General features: G+C 38.7%; 1 protein-coding gene across 3 annotated transcripts in view; it reads right to left on the bottom strand.

Annotated features, from left to right (window-relative positions):
* Positions 1–19,590, bottom strand: part of LOC136863114 (CD151 antigen) — a 218,145-nt gene that overhangs the window by 21,723 nt on the left and 176,832 nt on the right. For all 3 annotated transcript variants that reach the window (XM_067139454.2, XM_067139456.2, XM_067139453.2), the window contains exon 5: positions 14,445–14,525. In XM_067139454.2, coding sequence (XP_066995555.1) covers positions 14,445–14,525 — 81 coding nt within the window. The remainder of the gene's footprint in view (positions 1–14,444; positions 14,526–19,590) is intronic.

Here is a 19,590-nt window from a genome sequence, read left to right as displayed (position 1 = left end):
GTAAAGCATGGATTAAATATCACCCCCTATTACAAGTAGTCTGTCTTGACGAGATGCCAAGTTCCAGGCACAGTTCCATATAATCTAGATATAGTCCATTTCCTCAGGGGACAGGATATTTGTACATTCCGACTATCTTTCACTCATTATTTCTAATACTATCAGGCTATTAACAAAAGGAATTATGCTAACTCAGTACTATCCATCCTTGTCCTTTGCCACATACCAACACACATTGTAGTCAGTGAGGCATTATACCTTTTTTGTGATCTTATGAAAGAAAAGAGAACTCAGTTTTTGTTATATGAACATGTGTTATTCAACTCTTCTATGTACATGGACGCAGTTACTCGTGATTCTGGTAGTGGACTTGCAAATGAAGTGAACATTCCTGTTTTAGTTACTGGATGTCCTAAGGTACAATGCAATGTTATCTAGTATAGCACATTGGAACTGTGTTGCTAAGTGCGCGTGATGGTGCTAGTATCTTTCTACTGCTTTGTTGTGAGGCAGCACTCACTTGGTTTGGCATCTAACTGTCTCGGGAAGCCGTACCGGTTGGATGTGTGGACAGCAAATTCCACAATCGCACCCCACCCAAACTTCAAAATGAAACAGGAGCCAGCCTCGCTTCTTTTGTCTGGGATTGGATGACTAAGCCGCTAAGTAATTCTTGTGACTACTTAACATACTCTTCCAATGTGAAAATGTGATTTCATTACCTAGGATTATAGATACTTACACTTGGTAGCATGTGAACCAGACTTACAACCAGTATGTATTCTCTTTTTAAACATCATGATAAGAGTACAAACATTTAATTATATTCTTGAAAGTACTGCAGTGAACTATTGGTATCCTAATCTGAAAATTAATTAAAATGGTGCATTACTATTTGTTTGGAGTTGATGTAAGCTAGTCAGCATCATGAAGCCACGCATTAGAAGGCATGACAGAAATGTGCTCGCACCCGTTGAAAATTTGACCTTTAAATGTAGAATTATTCCGTCTAATTTCCTGATGGTTCAATTTCATAGCAGTGTAATTTTTCTATTTAAAGTTTGGTTTCATCATTTAATTCAGAACTGTGTGGATGCTCCCCACTACTATAGTAATAAAGATCACAGACTCGTTACCTAACCTAATTACTTACTGTTCAATTAATTATTTAACATTCTCGATTATATTCTAAAATATTTGTAATCAGTATGGTTATATTTGCTGGCCCTGTGATGTAGGGGTAGCATGCCTGCCTCTTACCCGGGGGCCCCGGGTTCAATTCCCAGCCAGGTCAGGGATTTTTACCTGGACCTGAGGGCTGGTTTGAGGTTCACTCAGCCTATGTGATTAGAATTGAGGAGCTATCTGATGGCGAGATAGCGGCCCTGGTCTAGAAAGCCAAGAATAACGGCTGAGGGGATTCGTTGTGCAGACCACACAACACCTCATAATCTGCAGGTCTTCGGGCTGAGCAGCGGTCACTTGGTAGGCTACACATGAAATGCTGTCAGTTGTGTACAGTTTTATTTACACATTGTACACACACAAACTAATAAACTGCCATCATGAACAAAACACTGCTATCAAGAAGCAGTAAAGCCAGGAGTCTGCATAACTTGCACGTCAACCAACTACCATCGTAACAAATTCACATACTCGATTAACGACTTGCACTCATAACTCTCACTAAGACAACTCCACTCAATCCTCAAGACTGCCTTTTTATATACATTGCCTGGCCAGGCTTCTCGAAGAATGTGACACAACATGTTTTCTTGTAATTTTGAGAGCCTCCAATAACCTATTTACAATCAATGGAATTTTCTGTAACTCTCCGTTTCCAAAGATACGTTGTTCTGGACTGTTACCGTGTGTTGCACAACATCGCATGGGATTTATACATCACATATACAGGTAATAATTAATTATATACTATTAATTATGTGTTCTTACATTAAATAAACTCATATTAATATACACACAGCAGATGTTTCATGACATAACCTCACAAATAATTCAATCACGATTTATACCAAATAAAGCCGTACATAACTATGTAAATAATAATAATAATAATAATAATAATAATAATAATAATAATAATAATAATAATAATAATAATAATAATAAAGCTTGTTATTTTCATTATTTACTCATGGGTTAGAGGATTGCTTCCAAGTTATACTAATCCATTACACTTGCATCACTCTCTGGATATGGTTATGAGGGTGTTTAGGGGTTGTAGTAAGGATGAGGGCAAACCGATCTCTGGTAAGACCAGAAATAGAGTATGGTTTCAGTGTATGGGACCCTCACCAGGATTACTAGATTCAAGAACTGAAAAAAATCCAAAGAAAAGCAGCTCGACTTGTTCTGGGTGATTCCCAACAAAAGAGTAGCATTACAAAAATGTTGCAAGTTTGGGCTGGGAAGACTTGGGATAAAGAAGACGAGCTGCTTGTCTAAGTGGTATTTTCCGAGCTGTCAGTGGAGAGATGGCGTGGAATGACATTAGTAGATGAATAAGTTTGAGTGGTGTCGTTAAAAGTAGGAAATTCACGATATGAAGATAAAGTTGGAATTCAAGAGGACAAATTGGAGAAAATATTCTTTTATAGGAAGGGGAAGTTAGGGATTGGAATAACTTACCAAGGGAGATGTTCAATAAATTTTCAATTTCTTTGAAATCATTCAAGAAAAGGCTCAGAAAACAACAGATAGGGAATCTTTCTTCCTTTCACCCCATTAATGCAGTAATTAAAACTAAGAGAACTTTTCCTATTTGCAAAACTCACAACCTGACTTTTAACCCTGTTTATCATCATACCAATGCCTGCTATCCATCTCACAATATTATCGAGGTCATTTTGCAGTTTCTCACAATGTTGTAACTTATTTCTTATTCTATAGAGAATAGCATCATCCACAAAAAGCCGTGTCTCTGATTCCACTTCTTTATTCATACCACTTATATATATAAAAAAACATTAAGGTCCAATAGTACTGCCTTGAGGAATTGCCCTGTTATTTGTTACAGGATCAGGTAAAGCTTTGCCTACTCTAATTCTCTGAGGTCTATTTTCTAGAAATATAGCAATCCATTCAGTTACCCTTTTGTTTAGTCCAATTGGACTCATCTTAGCCAGTTATCTACCATGATCCACCCTATCAAATGCCTTCGACAGGTCAATCGCGATAGAGTCCATTTGAGGCGTATAGTATCAAAACCGGCCAAGTCACAAAATTTACGAAAATGAGTTAAGGTTATCAATTCGAAGTAGAAGTATAGCACTATCAGGTGAAACAATAATATGATTTAAAAGCGTCCATGTCTTCATGTTATAGACCACTGAATTCTCGGTCGTGCAACAGAATCGGCCAAGTCATGCAGCCAGTGAATTCAAAACCGGCCAAGTCAAGGAACAAGCGACAACCTTTATGATGCAGCATTATTATCTGGAATCTTGTGTTGTTACATTAAGCAACAATGTGATAATACCAGTAGGCAAAATCGTTCCTTGTAATGTATATTCTTTGAAGTGATTATATTTTGTTTTTTGTTCGTTTGCAACACTGATTTACGTATTCGCGGGCTTCTTGCCGTCATTGGCGCCAAAGCAATCCTATTTCCGGTGTGCTCGTATTTTGTCATTATTGTGTGCTGTAATGTGGATATTGTTCCGAGTGGAGAACTGAAAGATTTACTTTCATACCTTGTGAAATTGTACAAAACTGCAACAAAAACGGCCAAGTCAAAATTTAAATTAACAAAAAATATGAGTTAATTATGAGTTAGATTTCTCAAAACAGCGGAACTTAAATATTAAACCATTAAGGATATAACTGTGAAAAAAAATCTTTTCTGACCATCATTGCTTTGTCTCTACAGGTTTTTCGTCCATATTGAAAAATATGCCTTGAGTGACTTGGCCGGTTTTGATACTAGACGCCTCATTTGACCTCCTAAATCAAAGATATCTGCTATATCTTGCTGGAATCCTACAAGTTGAGCTTCAGTGGAATAACCTTTCCTGAACCCGAACTGCCTTCTATCAGACCAGTTATTAATTAAGTACCTTCATTGGAGAAATCATATTAACGAGGTTGTTAAGAAAGGTTTTCTGCACATGGTTATGAGAGTATTTAAGGGTTGTAGTAAAAGGATGTAAAGGAGGGGATGTATAAGTCTCTGGTAAGACCACAGAGTATGGCTCCAGTGTATGGGACCCTCACCAGGACCACTTGATAAGAGAACTGGAAAAATTCAAAAGAAAGCAGCACGGTTTGTTCTGGGTGATTTCTGACAAAGGAGTAGTGTTACGAAAATGTTGCAAACTCTGGGCTGGGAAGGTTTGGGAATGAGGAGAAGATATGCTCAACTATGTGGTATGTTTTGAGCTCTCAGTGGAGAGTTGCCATGGAATTACATAAGTAGATGAATAAGCTTGAGAGGAGTGTTCAAAAGTAGGAAAGATCATAGTATGAAGATAAAGATGGAATTTAAGAGGACAAATTGGGGCAAATATTCATTTATAGGATGAGGAGTAAGAGATTGGAATAAATTATCAAGGGAAATGTTCAATAAATTTTCAAGTTCTGTGAAAATGTTTAGGAAATTGTTTGGTAAACAATTGATAAGGTATCTTCCACCTGGGTGACAACCCTAAATGCAGATTGATTGATTGATTGATGGATTGATTGGCCTTCACACATCATGGTGAGTGAGAGAGGATCCAAAATAAAAGAGAGGAAAATTAAAAATTCTGAGGGTGAATATTGCCTGTGGTCAAATGCAGAGCTGTACTCTAAATTTGAAAAGCTCATACTTGTTATGAGGAAGTGTCATGTTATGTTTTATTGTCATCTGTCTCGAATGCATAACAATAGAATTTCTTGACCGAGCTCGATAGCTGCAGTCGCTTAAGTGCGGCCAGTATCCAGTAATCGGGAGATACTAGGTTCGAGCCGCACTGTCGGCAGCCCTGAAGATGGTTTTCCGTGGTTTCCCATTTTCACACCAGGCAAATGCTGGGGCTGTACCTTAATTAAGGCCATGGCCGCTTCCTTCCACTTCCTAGGCGTTTCCTATCCCATCATCGCCATAAGACATATCTGTGTCGGTGTGATATAAAGCAAAAAATAAAAATAAATAAATCTTGAAATTCTCATGACTTGGATATGTACCACTCCATGGGTAACTACAGTGAAAGAGGATCTGGCTGGTGTCTCTAAGACACTGATTCAAAAAAGAAGTAATTTCAAGACCTAGGTTCATGGGTTAAGGGATCTTCCGGAAAGTGTGAAAAAACGACTTGGTGCATAGTGGTCCGAAGAGCGAAAAATTGGGAAAGGCTGACAAGTATTAAACAATGGTCTTAAGAGGCCAAAATGCTATGTTAAAGAGGTGAAATAAAGCTAGAATGACTGTATTGATTGAAATACCAAATGCAGTGATGTATAATTTTTGTATTTCTGAATACAGATTACTCTGATATTTAAATATTTGTAGAAGATTGTTTCTTGAAATACAGTAATCGGAGATTATTTACGATGCCATATTTTTTAGTACTATTTTGTATGTTTGCCATGTGCTCTTTTTCAGTCTCATGACTGCTGATATGACATCAGTCCAGTATTATATTTTTGTTCGTTTTGTGGCACAGTGTATTTTGATATTTTTGTTGTTACATTTCAACTGAGGTTCAGCCAGTCAGACTCACTTTATTTTTTTAAACTTACGAAGCTTGAAATATTTAATGGTTGTAGTAGTATTCGCTCATAATGATGGGTTTTAAATGTAAATTTTACCACAAGTTATTCCATTTCAATACTTGAGTTTCAACTTTATTGAATGTCATTCTCAGCCTGTAAACACAACAAAAATATGCTAAGTTTTGTTACATAAATGCAGACTATAGATTTGTCCTACAAACTAAGGTGCACACAGGGCCTAAATATAAAACATAAAATAAGAAACATATTTAAATATTAAATTATACACTGACTGACAGAGCAAATGCAACACCAAGAAGGAGTGGTTCGAAAAGGATGAAAGTTGGGGAAAAAACAGAGATGGCACGGACGAATAATTGATGTTTATTTCAAACCGATATGCAGGTTACACAATGCGCACGGCATCGACTCAGTAGGATGTAGGACCACCGCGAGCGGCGATGCACTCAGAAACACGTCGAGGTACAGAGTCAGTAAGAGTGCGGATGGTGTCCTGAGGGATGGTTCTCCATTCTCTGTCAACCATTTGCCACAGTTGGTCGTCCGTACGAAGCTGGGGCAGAGTTTGCAAACGGCGTCCAATGAGATCCCACACGTGTTCAATTGGTGAGAGATCCGGAGAGTACGCTGGCCACGGAAGCATCTGTACACCTCGTAGAGCCTGTTGGGAGATGCGAGCAGTGTGTGGGCGGGCATTATCCTGCTGAAACAGAGCATTGGGCAGCCCCTGAAGGTACGGGAGTGCCACCGGCCGCAGCACATGCTGCACGTAGCGGTGGGTATTTAACGTGCCTTGAATACGCACTAGAGGTGACGTGGAATCATACGCAATAGCGCCCCAAACCATGATGCCGCGTTGTCTAGCGGTAGGGTGCTCCACAGTTACTGCCGGATTTGACCTTTCTCCACGCTGACGCCACACTCGTCTGCGGTGACTATCACTGACAGAACAGAAGCGTGACTCATCGGAGAACACGACGTTCCGCCATTCCCTCATCCAAGTCGCTCTAGCCCGGCACCATGCCAGGCGTGCACGTCTATGCTGTGGAGTCAATGGTAGTATTCTGAGCGGACGCCGGGAGTGCAGGCCTCCTTCAACCAATCGACGGGAAATTGTTCTGGTCGATATTGGAACAGCCAGGGTGTCTTGCACATGCTGAAGAATGGCGGTTGACGTGGCGTGCGGGGCTGCCACCGCTTGGCGGCGGATGCGCCGATCCTCGCGCGCTGACTTCAGTCGGGCTGCGCCTGGACCCCTCGCACGTGCCACATGTCCCTGCGCCAACCATCTTCGCCACAGGCGCTGCACCGTGGACACATCCCTATGGGTATCGGCTGCGATTTGACGAAGCGACCAACCTGCCCTTCCCAGCCCGATCACCATACCCCTCGTAAAGTCGTCTGTCTGCTGGAAATGCCTCCGTTGACGGCGGCCTGGCATTCTTAGCTATACACGTGTCCTGTGGCACACGACAACACATTCTACAATGACTGTCGGCTGAGAAATCACGGTACGAAGTGAGCCATTCGCCAACGCCGTTTCCCATTTATCGTTCGCTACGTGCGCAGCACAGCGGCGCATTTCACATCATGAGCATACCTCAGTGACGTCAGTCTACCCTGCAATTGGCATAAAGTTCTGACCACTCCTTCTTTGTGTTGCATTTGCTCTGTCAGTCAGTGTATATTTGAGGAACGCCAATCAAGCAGAGCAGATAAACTTACACTACAAACTCATGCTGAAGTTTTCCACAGCTAACCTCAACATTTCGTTTAATACACTATTTCTAAAAAGTAATATAATTCCAAAATATGTCATTGTATATACGAAAAGCAAACACAGTGAAAGTGCCAAGAGAAGTAATGCTGCAAAACATTCTGGATATTGAGTGCAGAAAAACATTGGTATCATCTTCATAATGTTCTTTTATTTTGTTTGTATTTACTGCAGACATACCGGTAACTAACTTTCAAATTGTCAACAGTAGAATGGGATGTGTTAGATTAGAGGTCTATGGAGAGAACATTCTATGTATCCAACTTGTAGGCATGAAAAGCAAACCAAGAAATTTTACCAACTCAAAGAGTTCACAGCTGCATACTAATCAGCCTAATGTTTGTAACTTCAACAACTGGTTACATAACCTATGTAATGTTTCTTTTACTGCTTCAGAAAATGAACTTCTTGAAAAATGTACCAAATTCAACCCTCCAAATTCTGATATGCTAAACTTAGATAGACTAACTGCATACCAGTACATAGATACTCATTTTAACCAAAACCATGACCAAGTGCTAGAAGTTAAGTGCACATCATTCATCCAGACAGCTATGAAGAAGCAACAATCATTTGATTACAATATTAATAATAATAATTTTTATTTTTATTTTTGTTAGGGGCTTTACGTCACACCGACACAGATAGGTCTTATGGCGACGATGGGATAGTTAAGGCCTAGGAGTTGGAAGGAAGCAGCCGTGGCCTTAATTAAGGTACAGCCCCAGCATTTGCCTGGTGTGAAAATGGGAAACCACGGAAAACCATCTTCAGGGCTGCCGATAGTGGGATTCGAACCTACTATCTCCCGGATGCAAGCTCACAGCCGCGCGCCTCTACGCGCATGGCCAACTCGCCCAGTAATAATAATAATAATAATAATAATAATAATAATAATAATAATAATAATAATAATAATACTTTATTAACAGTAATACCATTTTACATAACAGTAGAGAAGAATAAACAAAACAAAACACACTAAAAAGAAAGTTCAGTGGAGTATAAGTAAAAAAATATGTACAGATATATACACAGGTTATATTACAAGTAATCACAGGAAAGTAATAGTAAATTCTGGAGATTATGTAAGTGATTTCTAAATTTTGACAATGAGCAGTTAAATATATCAATATCCACTTTGTTTAGAGATCTTGACATTCGTTCAATTGGCCCTGAATTGGTACTGAATATATTAAATTGAGGAACAAATTCGGTGATGATAATCTCATACTTGTCAATGCTGATAAAGGGAATTCCTGTGTCATTCTAGAGAAAAAAAGAACTATGTCCATAAAGTTGAATTCTTTTCCTCAAACAACTTCAGGGTACTTAACAAAAACGCATTACATCAGTGTCACCAAGATATAAAATTTTCAGTTAGTAATGTAAACTACCTCGTAAGCAATTGAGAAAGGAAAAGCATAGTTCTGATGAATCCTAACCCTCCACGATTTTATGGTCAGCTGAAAATACACAAACCTTGAATTATCATTGGACCAGTGATATCATATTCAGGAATTCCTTCAACAAAATTAGCTCTAAGAGTAAATACAATCTTCTGAGAAAAGACTCATTTCAGACCTAAACACAGCATCAAAAACACCTTAGAACACATCTCTTGAATACAGAATTTCCCTGCCCCCACTTCTCATAAACTAGTGTCTTTTCACAAACATTCTACTCTCCCAAACTCTCTCTCTTGCTAAAAACATCTATGAGGCTGGATCAAATACTGTATAGTTGGGATTTTATTTTTTATTAAAATCCATTTATTGAAAAGCACGAGGCAATTACAATTTATTTTTCCACATAGTTTCCTGCATTGGAAATGCATTTGTCCCAGCGTATGGGCAGCTTTTTGATACCCTCATCGTAAAAAGAACAGGGTTGTGTCACCAGCCAGTTGTGCACAAAGTCTGTCACACTCTCGTCATCTCAAATTGTTGCACACCTAGAACTTCTGGGTCCAAACAAATGGAAACTGTAGGGCGATAAGTCCAGGCTGTAAGGAGGATGATCAAGTGTAGTCCAGTGCATTTCCTGTAGCTTGGATACATTAGAGCTGCAGTATGGGCAGTGGAGTAGGATGACCTGTCGAATCGGTTGGTCTCGTCTTTTGGGGCGATATGCAACCCTCACCTTGTTCAACAGCTCGCAGTAGTAAGCAGCACTGATTGTGCGTCGCTCATGCCCGTCGATTGTCGTCAATAATGTCGTTAACAGCACGGATGTTTTCGTCTGTAATGCTGGTCCAAGGACGTCAATCGTGTTGCTCATTTTCCACACATTCTCGTCCTTCATTGGACATTTTATGCCAGGCAAACACACGTGTCCTTGACAATGTTTTATCACCGAACTATGCAGTTAATCTCTGGCAAGTTTCTGCCGCTGTAACTCCTTCACGAGCAAGAAATTTTATAATTATGCGTTGTGCAGTGGAGGTGTGCACCTGTTGCTCCATCATCATGAGCGTTACTGACGAAACGGTGGGAAATAACTAACAGCATGCTCTCTCTCCTCACTCCTAACGGTCCTGCCTAAGCATAGCAGAAGCATGGGGCCAGTCCTGCCAGCCGTTGATGTTCAGGAACAAATATCCTGTTTATATTTGATCGACCTTCGTATAAGTCTCAGAGGCCCAGATGCCCTCCATAGAAAAGAAGAATTGTGTGAACTTCTGTTTACTTGTACCAAACATAACATTTTTAAGTTTAATGGAAAATAGAACAAACAACTTGACTGTCTTTCCATAGGAAAAACCCTGTTACCGTCACTTGATGAAATTTTGAGAGAAATCTTCTTTTGTAGTCAAATCCCCTCATTAAAGATATTGATTTTATATAATGTTATTGACTTTACAACTCACTAACTACTTTAACAGTTTTCAGAAACGCTGAGGTGTCGGAATTTAGACCCGCAGGAGTTCATTTATTTGCCAGTAAATCTACCAACACGAGGCTGACGTATTTGAGCACCTTCAAATACCACCGGACTGAGCCAGGATCAAACCTCCCAAGTTGGGGTCAGAAGGCCAGGGCCTCACCCATCTGAGCCACTCAGCCCAGCAAAGATATTGTTTATTGGTTTCGCCAAGCTGATGATACAATATACTTGTATAAAGGTACCAACCATCAACTTGAGAATCTGCTTCAGTTACTCAATTCCTATCACTCTTTCTTACAGTTTACTCTTGAAACTGAAAGCAATTTCAAATTAAATTTTCTTGCTGCTAGTTGTCTTACGTCGCACCGACACAGATAGGTCTTACGGCAACGATGGGACGGGAAAGGGCTAGGAGTGGGAAGGAAGCGGCCGTGCCTTAATTAAGGTACAGCACCAGCATTTGCCTGGTGTGAAAATGGGAAACCACGGAAAACCAATTAAATTTTCTTGATGAAACTGTTGACCACACTCAAAATATCCACACTTTTCAGATTTACAGGAAACCCACTTTTACGGATTTAATAATTTCATATGAAATCTAAGTTAGCTATTTTTCATAGCATGGTACATAGATTTCTTTCTGTGCTGCAAAATCAGTCAGATTTACAATAAAGAACTTCAGGTTATTGAAGACATTGCTCTGAATATCAGCTACTAGCTGAATCTCACTGAAAAATTAGTAACACACAAACAGAAGAAATTAAATATGATTTCAGTGTTCTCATCACTCCATCCTCTGGCTCCATGGCTAAATGGTTAGCATACTGGCCTTTGATCACAGGGGTCCCGGGTTCGATTCCCAAATTTTAACCATCATTGGTTAATTTCGCTGGCACGGGGGCTCATCCTCATCATGACTCACAGGTCGCCTACGGGCATCAAATCGAAAGACCTGCAACTGGCGAGCCGAACATGCCCTCAAACACTCCTGGCACTAAAAGCCATATGCTATTTCATTTTCATTTTCTATCAAGAAAAGAAAAAGTGAACAGTTCTATCATACTATGGTCCAGTTTATGAAAAACTAGGAACTCTGCTACAAAAACAGGGTTATTCTGTAGCATTTAAATGTAGTTCTTATTTCTCAAAATTATCAAAAACAAAGGATACTCTCAGTAAGGAAATTAAAAGTAATATATATAAATTACAGAGCGGTGACTGCAACTCTGTTTATATAGGTGAGACAGGAAAAAACCTTAAAATCAGGACTAAAGAACATATTAGAACATGGAAATTACATAACCCCAGGGAGTCACAGTTCTCCAAACACCTCATAACAAACAAGTGTTCCTTCAATCTGGATCAGCATCTCAAAATTCTTGACACTGAAACCAAGTGTTCCATATTGAATACTCTAGAAATTATAGAAATACGAAAGCGAGTCAAAAATAACCAAGAAACATGTATAAATTAACAAACTTTCTTCCCTGAAAACGCTGTGTACAGTTCCACACCTGAACTTATTTCCGCTGCCCAATTCTCATTTTTCTGTAATTTGTGTTGACGTGTAACATTTAAAACAACTCCAGAAGGTTTGTTCAGCTTTTAAAAAATAAATATTTCTTATTTTATGTTTGATATTTATATGCACCTCTATTTGTAAGACTGATCTGTAGAGTCTGCATTCATGTAACAAAATTTAGCATGATATTTTTGTTGTATTTGTAGGCTGAAGATAACTTTCAATAAAGTTAAAACTCGAGTGTGTGTAATGGAATAATTTGTGGTAAAACTACATCTAAAACCCATCATCAATAGGGAGCTTGATTAATTGTTAATAAACTAATGGAACACCAAATTAATTAATTTAAGGGATGTAATTTCACCAGTATTTGACAGTTTTTACTGACTATTAATTTTTGCTTTTCTTCATGACTTCTTTCTGGAATAATTCAAATTGTAAAGTGATACTTATTAGTTAGGATAGTTAGAAACTTTCCTGTAATACACGTTATTAGCTTCCGATTAATTTTTTATTTAGTTTTGCTTATATTTTGTTTATTAGTTAGTAGTAACATTTATAGTTATGAATTTCATAGTGTTCCGTATTGAAGTGGGATTACAGTAAATTAAAATTCTTTCAAGGTCCACCTATTCAATACAATAACATTTTATTGTGATACAATCACATGTCAAATGGTACTAGTTTCGGCACCTATGTGCCATCATCAGCCTTAAGTGCAAATTAAACAATTATATACATATGCCAAAAACATATTTTAACACATTATAAAATACATTACTGTAACGATACATGAGATAAGTTAAAATTATGTTACAATTGAATGCTGTGATATAAAATTCTTAAAATTCCAGCAATTTGATTTTTGTTATATAGTCCAGCCTGGGTTAAGTGAATTTGTGCTGTTTTATGCTGTCTATTTGGGTAACACTTATTCACTTGGTTTAGGTGGTTCAAAGGAAGTTTAATTTGTCATGTAAGATCGTGATATGACTAGAGATGAAATGTCCACTTCAATTTTTTTTTTTTGCTAGCGGCTTTACGTCGCACCGACACAGATAGGTCTTATGGCGACGATGGGATAGGAAAGGCCTAGGAGTTGGAAGGAAGCGGCCGTGGCCTTAATTAAGGTACAGCCCCAGCATTTGCCTGGTGTGAAAATGGGAAACCACGGAAAACCATCTTCAGGGCTGCCGATAGTGAGATTCGAACCTACTATCTCCCGGATGCAAGCTCACAGCCGCACGCCTCTACGCGCACGGCCAACTCGCCCGGTCCACTTCAATTTAAACCTGAAGAAGAAATTAGCCAAGTTAGATGTTGGAAGCAATATATGAAAGTTACTAGAATAATTAGAATTGTTTTTAAATGTTACTAATCAAAAGTAGCGTAGACTTGCGGTATTCTACACATTATGGTACTACTCACAGGTAATGTAATGAGCACATGTAACACAGACCTATGGTGTTTCGCACATTGTGTCGCTATTTACAGGCAACGCAAACCTTTTTTTTTTTTTTACGTCGCACCGACACAGATAGGTCTTATGGCGACGATGGGATAGGAAAGGCCTAGGAGTTGGAAGGAAGCGGCCGTGGCCTTAATTAAGGTACAGCCCCAGCATTTGCCTGGTGTGAAAATGGGAAACCACGGAAAACCATCTTCAGGGCTGCCGATAGTGGGATTCGAACCTACTATCTCCCGGATGCAAGCTCACAGCCGCGCGCCTCTACGCGCACAGCCAACTCGCCCTGTAACGCAAACCTATACAGGCAACACAAACCTATGGTGTTCTTCACATAAATGGACTAACCACAGGGACTAGCACTATCGCATGGTGTTCCTCACATAGTGGGTACTAATCATAGGCAAGGCAGAACCATGGTGTTGCTCATATAGTGGTACGAATCACAGGTATTGTAAATGCATCCTGAGCACACACTGTCGCTACTAATCACAAACCTATTGTGTACCCAACATAGTGGTACTACGTGCAAGTAAAAGTGACCCATGATTATCCCTGTGTGATAGTACTAATTACAAGTAGTATCATGGTTCTAATTTGACCATCCCTTGGTCGCCCCTTTTAGTTGCTTCTTATGTTAGGCAGGGGATACCGTGGGTGTATTCGTCTCCGTCCCCCACCCACAGGGGGAATTCAGTAAATTAGCCAGTATCTCTGTCATAAAACAAATTCCAATCAATACATTACAGTTATATTGATCTACTATGTAGGGGCTGATGACCTAGATGTTAGGACCCATTAAACAACAAGCACCATCATCATTTATCTACTATGTCATCAAGAAACTACTCCCTGATTTGCCCAGTAAGCAATATAACAATGAGGTAGTATTAGGAAGGAAATAAAATCAAACATTTTTGGTCAGTCATGTAAGACAAAAAGAAAACTGGGCTTATGATGACCAGTACTGCTAGATACTGACTCTAAACAACTTTGAAAATTCCATAAGTAAACTGCTACTATACACCAAAAGCATGCTAGAGTTTCCTTTTAATACTTACACCATCAGAGCAACAGCTGTCTGGGAAAGTCTTCTGCATATCAGGCCAGTCTTTGTGGCTGTTAACTCCACAGCACTCAAACTAGAAAAGTAAATCATTTCATAGTTAAATGTTGAAAAAAGGTAAGAGGTTCTTAAAAGACTCAACAAACAGAATATTCTTTTAACTTTATCTGAAAAGGGGATTAAATGTACTAATCTAGGAGATATTTAAAAATTGTTCTTTCAGTTACAATCTGCTTTTAAATGTTTTATTTTTCAAGTATTTTCTAATTTTATTAATCCTACGTTAGTTTTGACAGACTGAAAAGCTTCACAGTTGTAACTTCTAGAATAATATTTAAATCATCACTGCTACTACTACTACTACTACTACTACTACTACTACTACTACTACTACTACTCAGAATCTAAGCATGACTTTATGTACAAACACATGTTCTCCAGACAACAAATCTCATACCATGACTTTAATCTTGCTAATAGGTCTAAGTTCTAACACTAACTGAAGCCCAAATACTTGCAATCAGATTGAGCTAACAGTGGATGCATTAAAATACTGGAGGATAGAAGTCTATGATGATGGTAATACCTCTGTTTTTATTGTGGCAGAGGGGTTTTTATGGTGGAGAGTACAGATGTATGAAAAGAACGTGTACCATCTACAAAGTGAAAATGAATTAGCATTCACTTCTTGCAGTACATCTCCAGCATCAGCGACCTACTCTGAATCGTCATCAACAAAGGGACACAAGTTTTTCAATACTTTAAATAAAATCTTGTATTTTGTTAGATCATCATACAACCAAACTTCAGGCTTTCTGCTCTATTTGCAAGCAGTATAATGTCAATAAAGCTTCCAATTCTGTTTTTACCAATTATGCTTTACTAATTGGAAAAATGCTATCAGGAGTTTAAAATGTTTGAAACATCTAACTTTGATGGTGAAAATGTGTTACAGGAAATATTTAAACTCTGAGATTTGAATGCAAAAGCCCAGTCAGTGACATCACATAATTATGTAAAAGATATGGTTGAATCAAGGTAGCATAAGAAAAGAATCAATCTGTGATTGTCTTCTTAGCATAACAAGGACTTGTAATTCATGGTAAAGATGATATACAGACAAAACTTAAACTGGATATTGAATCAATGCTATCAAAATGGTTCAGAATTAAACATGAGGTTGGAAATAATGAAGTATGGATGAATTTCTCACAATATTATATATAAAATGTTTGAAATGTTATCATACGACAATGATTCCTAACATAAATGGTGACACTGGGAGCAACAGATCCTTCCAGATTTAATTTATCTTATCATTATTTAGGGAATAGTATTTTGATGGAACCAGTATGTTTCAGGAATGTGCAATTATTTACACGCTAAAACTGTTCTACACTGAACAATGTGCATTACTTGTCGTCATTTACAGTATAATTGCTGTTCACTAACAATGTATTAGTGCTTCTATAGGCAGCTTCAATGCATTGTGGTACCGTATTTCATAATGCATGGGAACCTGTCTACTGCGGATGAAGCTCTTATCCTCATATCGGGTAGCGACATTGAAGAAAATTAAGATTGGAAAGATTTAACGCTGCCAATGCTGTGAAGAAATCCACAGATCTAAAAGAAGGATGGGAAGCTTTGCATGAATGAAAATGACTGAAATATATGCAAAGATATTTGACCGAAATATTTATATTTAATAAATAAATAGTCAACCTGTAGTAGAGCCTCCGTGGCTCAGGTGGCAATGCGCCGGCCTCTCGCCACTGGGTTCTGTGGTTCAAATCCCAGTCGCTCCATGTGAGATTTGTGCTTGACAAAGCAGAGGTGGGGTAGGTTTTTCTACTGGTACTCTGGTTTTCCATGCCACCTTTTATTCCAGCAACACTCTCCAATATTATTTAATTTCATCTTTCAGTCTTTAAACATTGCCCAGAGGAGTGACAGGCTTCATTAGCTGGCACAGTTTCTATCATCGCCAATAGATGGGGGCTTCATTCATTCCATTCCTGACCAGGTTGAAATTGGAAACAAGCTGTGGATTTTCATTTTCAACCTGTAGTGTCTTAACATTGTGAGTCTGCCTCTATGGTGTAGTAGTTAGCGTGATTAGCTGCCACCCCCGGATGCCCGGATTCGATTCCCAGCTCTGCCACGAAATTTGAAAAAGTGGTATGAGGGCTGGAACGGGGTCCACTCAGCCTCGGAAGGTCAACTGAGTAGAGGGGGGTTCGATTCCCACCTCAACCATCCTCGAAGTGGTTTTCCATGGTTTCCCACTTCTCCAGGCAAATGCTGGGATGGTACTTAAGGCCATGGTTGCTTCCTTCCCTCTTCCTTGCCTATCCGTTCCAACCTTCCCCTCCCTCCACAAGGCCCCTGTTCAGCATAGCAGACGAGGCAGTCTGGGTGAGGTACTGGTCCTCCTCCCAAATTGTCTCCCCGACCCAAAGTCTCATGCTCCAGGACACTGCCCTTGAGGCGGTAGAGTTGGGATCCCTTGCTGAGTCCAAAGGAAAAACTGAATCTGGAGGGTTTTTTTGTTTCTATTAACTTTACGTCGCACCGACACAGATATGTCTAATGGCGACAGTGGGATAGAAAAGGCCTAGGAATGGGAAGGAAGCGCCCGTGGCCTTAATTAAGGTACAGCCCCAGCATTTGCCTGGTAAGACCCTGGAGGATAAACGGATTAAGAAGTAAGAAAGTGTTTTAACAATGTGAACAAATGCAGATGAGGAAGCAAGAGCAGAAAGTATCCCATACAGTGGGCATGGCCAAGCCACCTTCGGCACCTGTCCTCAAAGCCATGTGTCTGCTCTTACTTCACTGGAGTGAAAAGGTTAACACTTTGCCCATTGCACTCGCTGATTTTTATGAAAATGATTTAAGCTCATTTTTCATGATGTCTTAAGAAGTAAAACCATGCATGTTGACATATTTTTAGATGGTGTGAAAGTGTTTAAAACTTACTCCCTAACAGACGTAAGTGAAGTAAATAGATTAATCAATTTGATTCTTATTGGTCCTTTAACTACTTGTACTGCTTTTCATTGTTTCGGAGATTGAGAAGCTATTTAGACCCATGAGGTGCAATAATTCATTAAGATTAAATAGCTTAACCATAATTAATTGTCATCATAACAAAATTGGCAAGATAAAAGTGATACAGTTAAAGAATAATTTTGTAAATATAATAACTGTTTATGTTATACTTCGACTCTACTCAATAATTGATATGGGTCTAATACCGTAAGTAGAAAAACAGGTCATATCACTCCTTTCTATTGATCAAAACTTCTGAACTGCACTCTGGAGATTTTTTGTATGTGGTGTACACTGCAAACATATTATTACATAGTGCAGTGTATTATATGCCCTGGCAAGTACTCTACATTATTAAACATGAAGATATACAGATACTATTAAAATTAACTGAACAAGATAAATCTATATATATAAAATGAGAGTTTTGTCTGTACATTACTCAGATTTTGAAAAGAATGGTATTTCTGTATCGGCCATGTCCATAGTAACAAGGAAATGCACTTTTTACTTTTCCGTAATGTCTGTCTGTCTGTATGTATGTACACGCATCACGAGAAAACGGCTGAAGAGAATTTAATAAAAATCAGTATGTGAAGTCGGGGGAAGAGCCACTACAATCTAGGCTAAAAATCATTTTACTCATGCTGAGTGAAATGGTAGTTCAGGGGAAGGCCTAAAATTTAATTCTCAAATATTTATACTATTAGTGGTCCTATCGATAAATACTATATAACTAAAGTGATACAGAATTAAATTTCCCATCCTTTATGCCATACATTGTTACTGTACCAGCTTTGATAACACAGATATTCATGAATTTGTATTTTTGTTGCCAAGTCCATATGAATGCCGAGCCACGAGAAAATGGGTTAACAGAATTTAATGAAAGTCTGTATATAGAGTCGGGGAATAAGAAACTACAGTCTAAGATGTAAACAATTTCATTCACCCTGCATGAAATTGTAATTTAGGGGAAGGCGCATAAAATTTAATTTTTAAATACCTATGTTATTGGTCCTATCGAAAAGTACTACATAACAACAGTTATAGAGAATACAGTTTTCGACCAGTTAGGTTTTATTCAATTTTACCATACCGATTATGATAAGAGTGGTATTTCAGAGTAGGAAGGAAACTAAACGTGAAGGCCTACAATATTGAAAGCACATAACATTGATCAACAATAACATTACATTGATCATTGTTTATGATGATGTTCTTTGTCTCTTATGCTGCCGCTCAACTCTGATAGATGGGATTACTGCTGCGTACCAAGTATAACAGCCTGCCTGAATATTGGAAGGAAAGAGCTGAGGAGTTAGAAAACTTCCTTCTTTAGCACGTCATTCCTCTGGTTCATACATTTTCTGATACCGTACTGCTGGTACGTAACTCAGTGTTTCATCATAGTATTCCAGCTATTTGATCCCTACTCTGACGCACTGTTTTGAATGAGCAGTGTGCACTCTTAAGGCAGATACTCAGTAGTAGTAGTAGTAGTAGTAGTAGCAGTAGTAGTAGTAGTATGAACTGGTTTAGAATTACAATTTAGGGATATTCCAAATTATAGCACCACAATTCACTAAATAACTCAAAATTCAACCCTGAAAAGAGTCTCTTCTTAAAAGGAGCTTCTTCCTCTTCACTTTAATTAAATTTTACATTCATTTTATTGAAAATTAGCAGTGATGAGGGGGTTTCTCCTCTGGCTTGGAGGAAAAAATTGCCTCCCAAGTCAGATAGATTTTTCTGCCACTGGTGTAGTGAATTGAGATTTTACAACTCATCGGGTACTCCTAGGAGACGGATTAGTAAAAGGGCATAGTTTTTACCCTGGGACTCTCCACCTTCGAACCCCCACCGAAAAAAGTCTAAGAGTGCTCACGGATCACGGCTGTCTGAGGGCTAGTCATTCCAGCTCTGGAACTTTGGACTGTTAGATCGGCAGTGTAGTACTGTTCGTTAAAAGTGAGAAAAAGTGTGGTTTTCCATTTGATCGAGTATTTCATGTGAAATCATTGCTTTTACTCACGCCGTTCCTACTGGCGTCATTGTAATGATCTATGTTTATTTCAGTTGAAAAA

This window comes from Anabrus simplex, chromosome 2 (genome assembly GCF_040414725.1).
Source record: "Anabrus simplex isolate iqAnaSimp1 chromosome 2, ASM4041472v1, whole genome shotgun sequence".
In the NCBI taxonomy this organism is placed as follows: Eukaryota; Metazoa; Arthropoda; class Insecta; order Orthoptera; family Tettigoniidae; genus Anabrus; species Anabrus simplex.
This window is presented reverse-complemented; position numbering and strand designations above follow the sequence as displayed.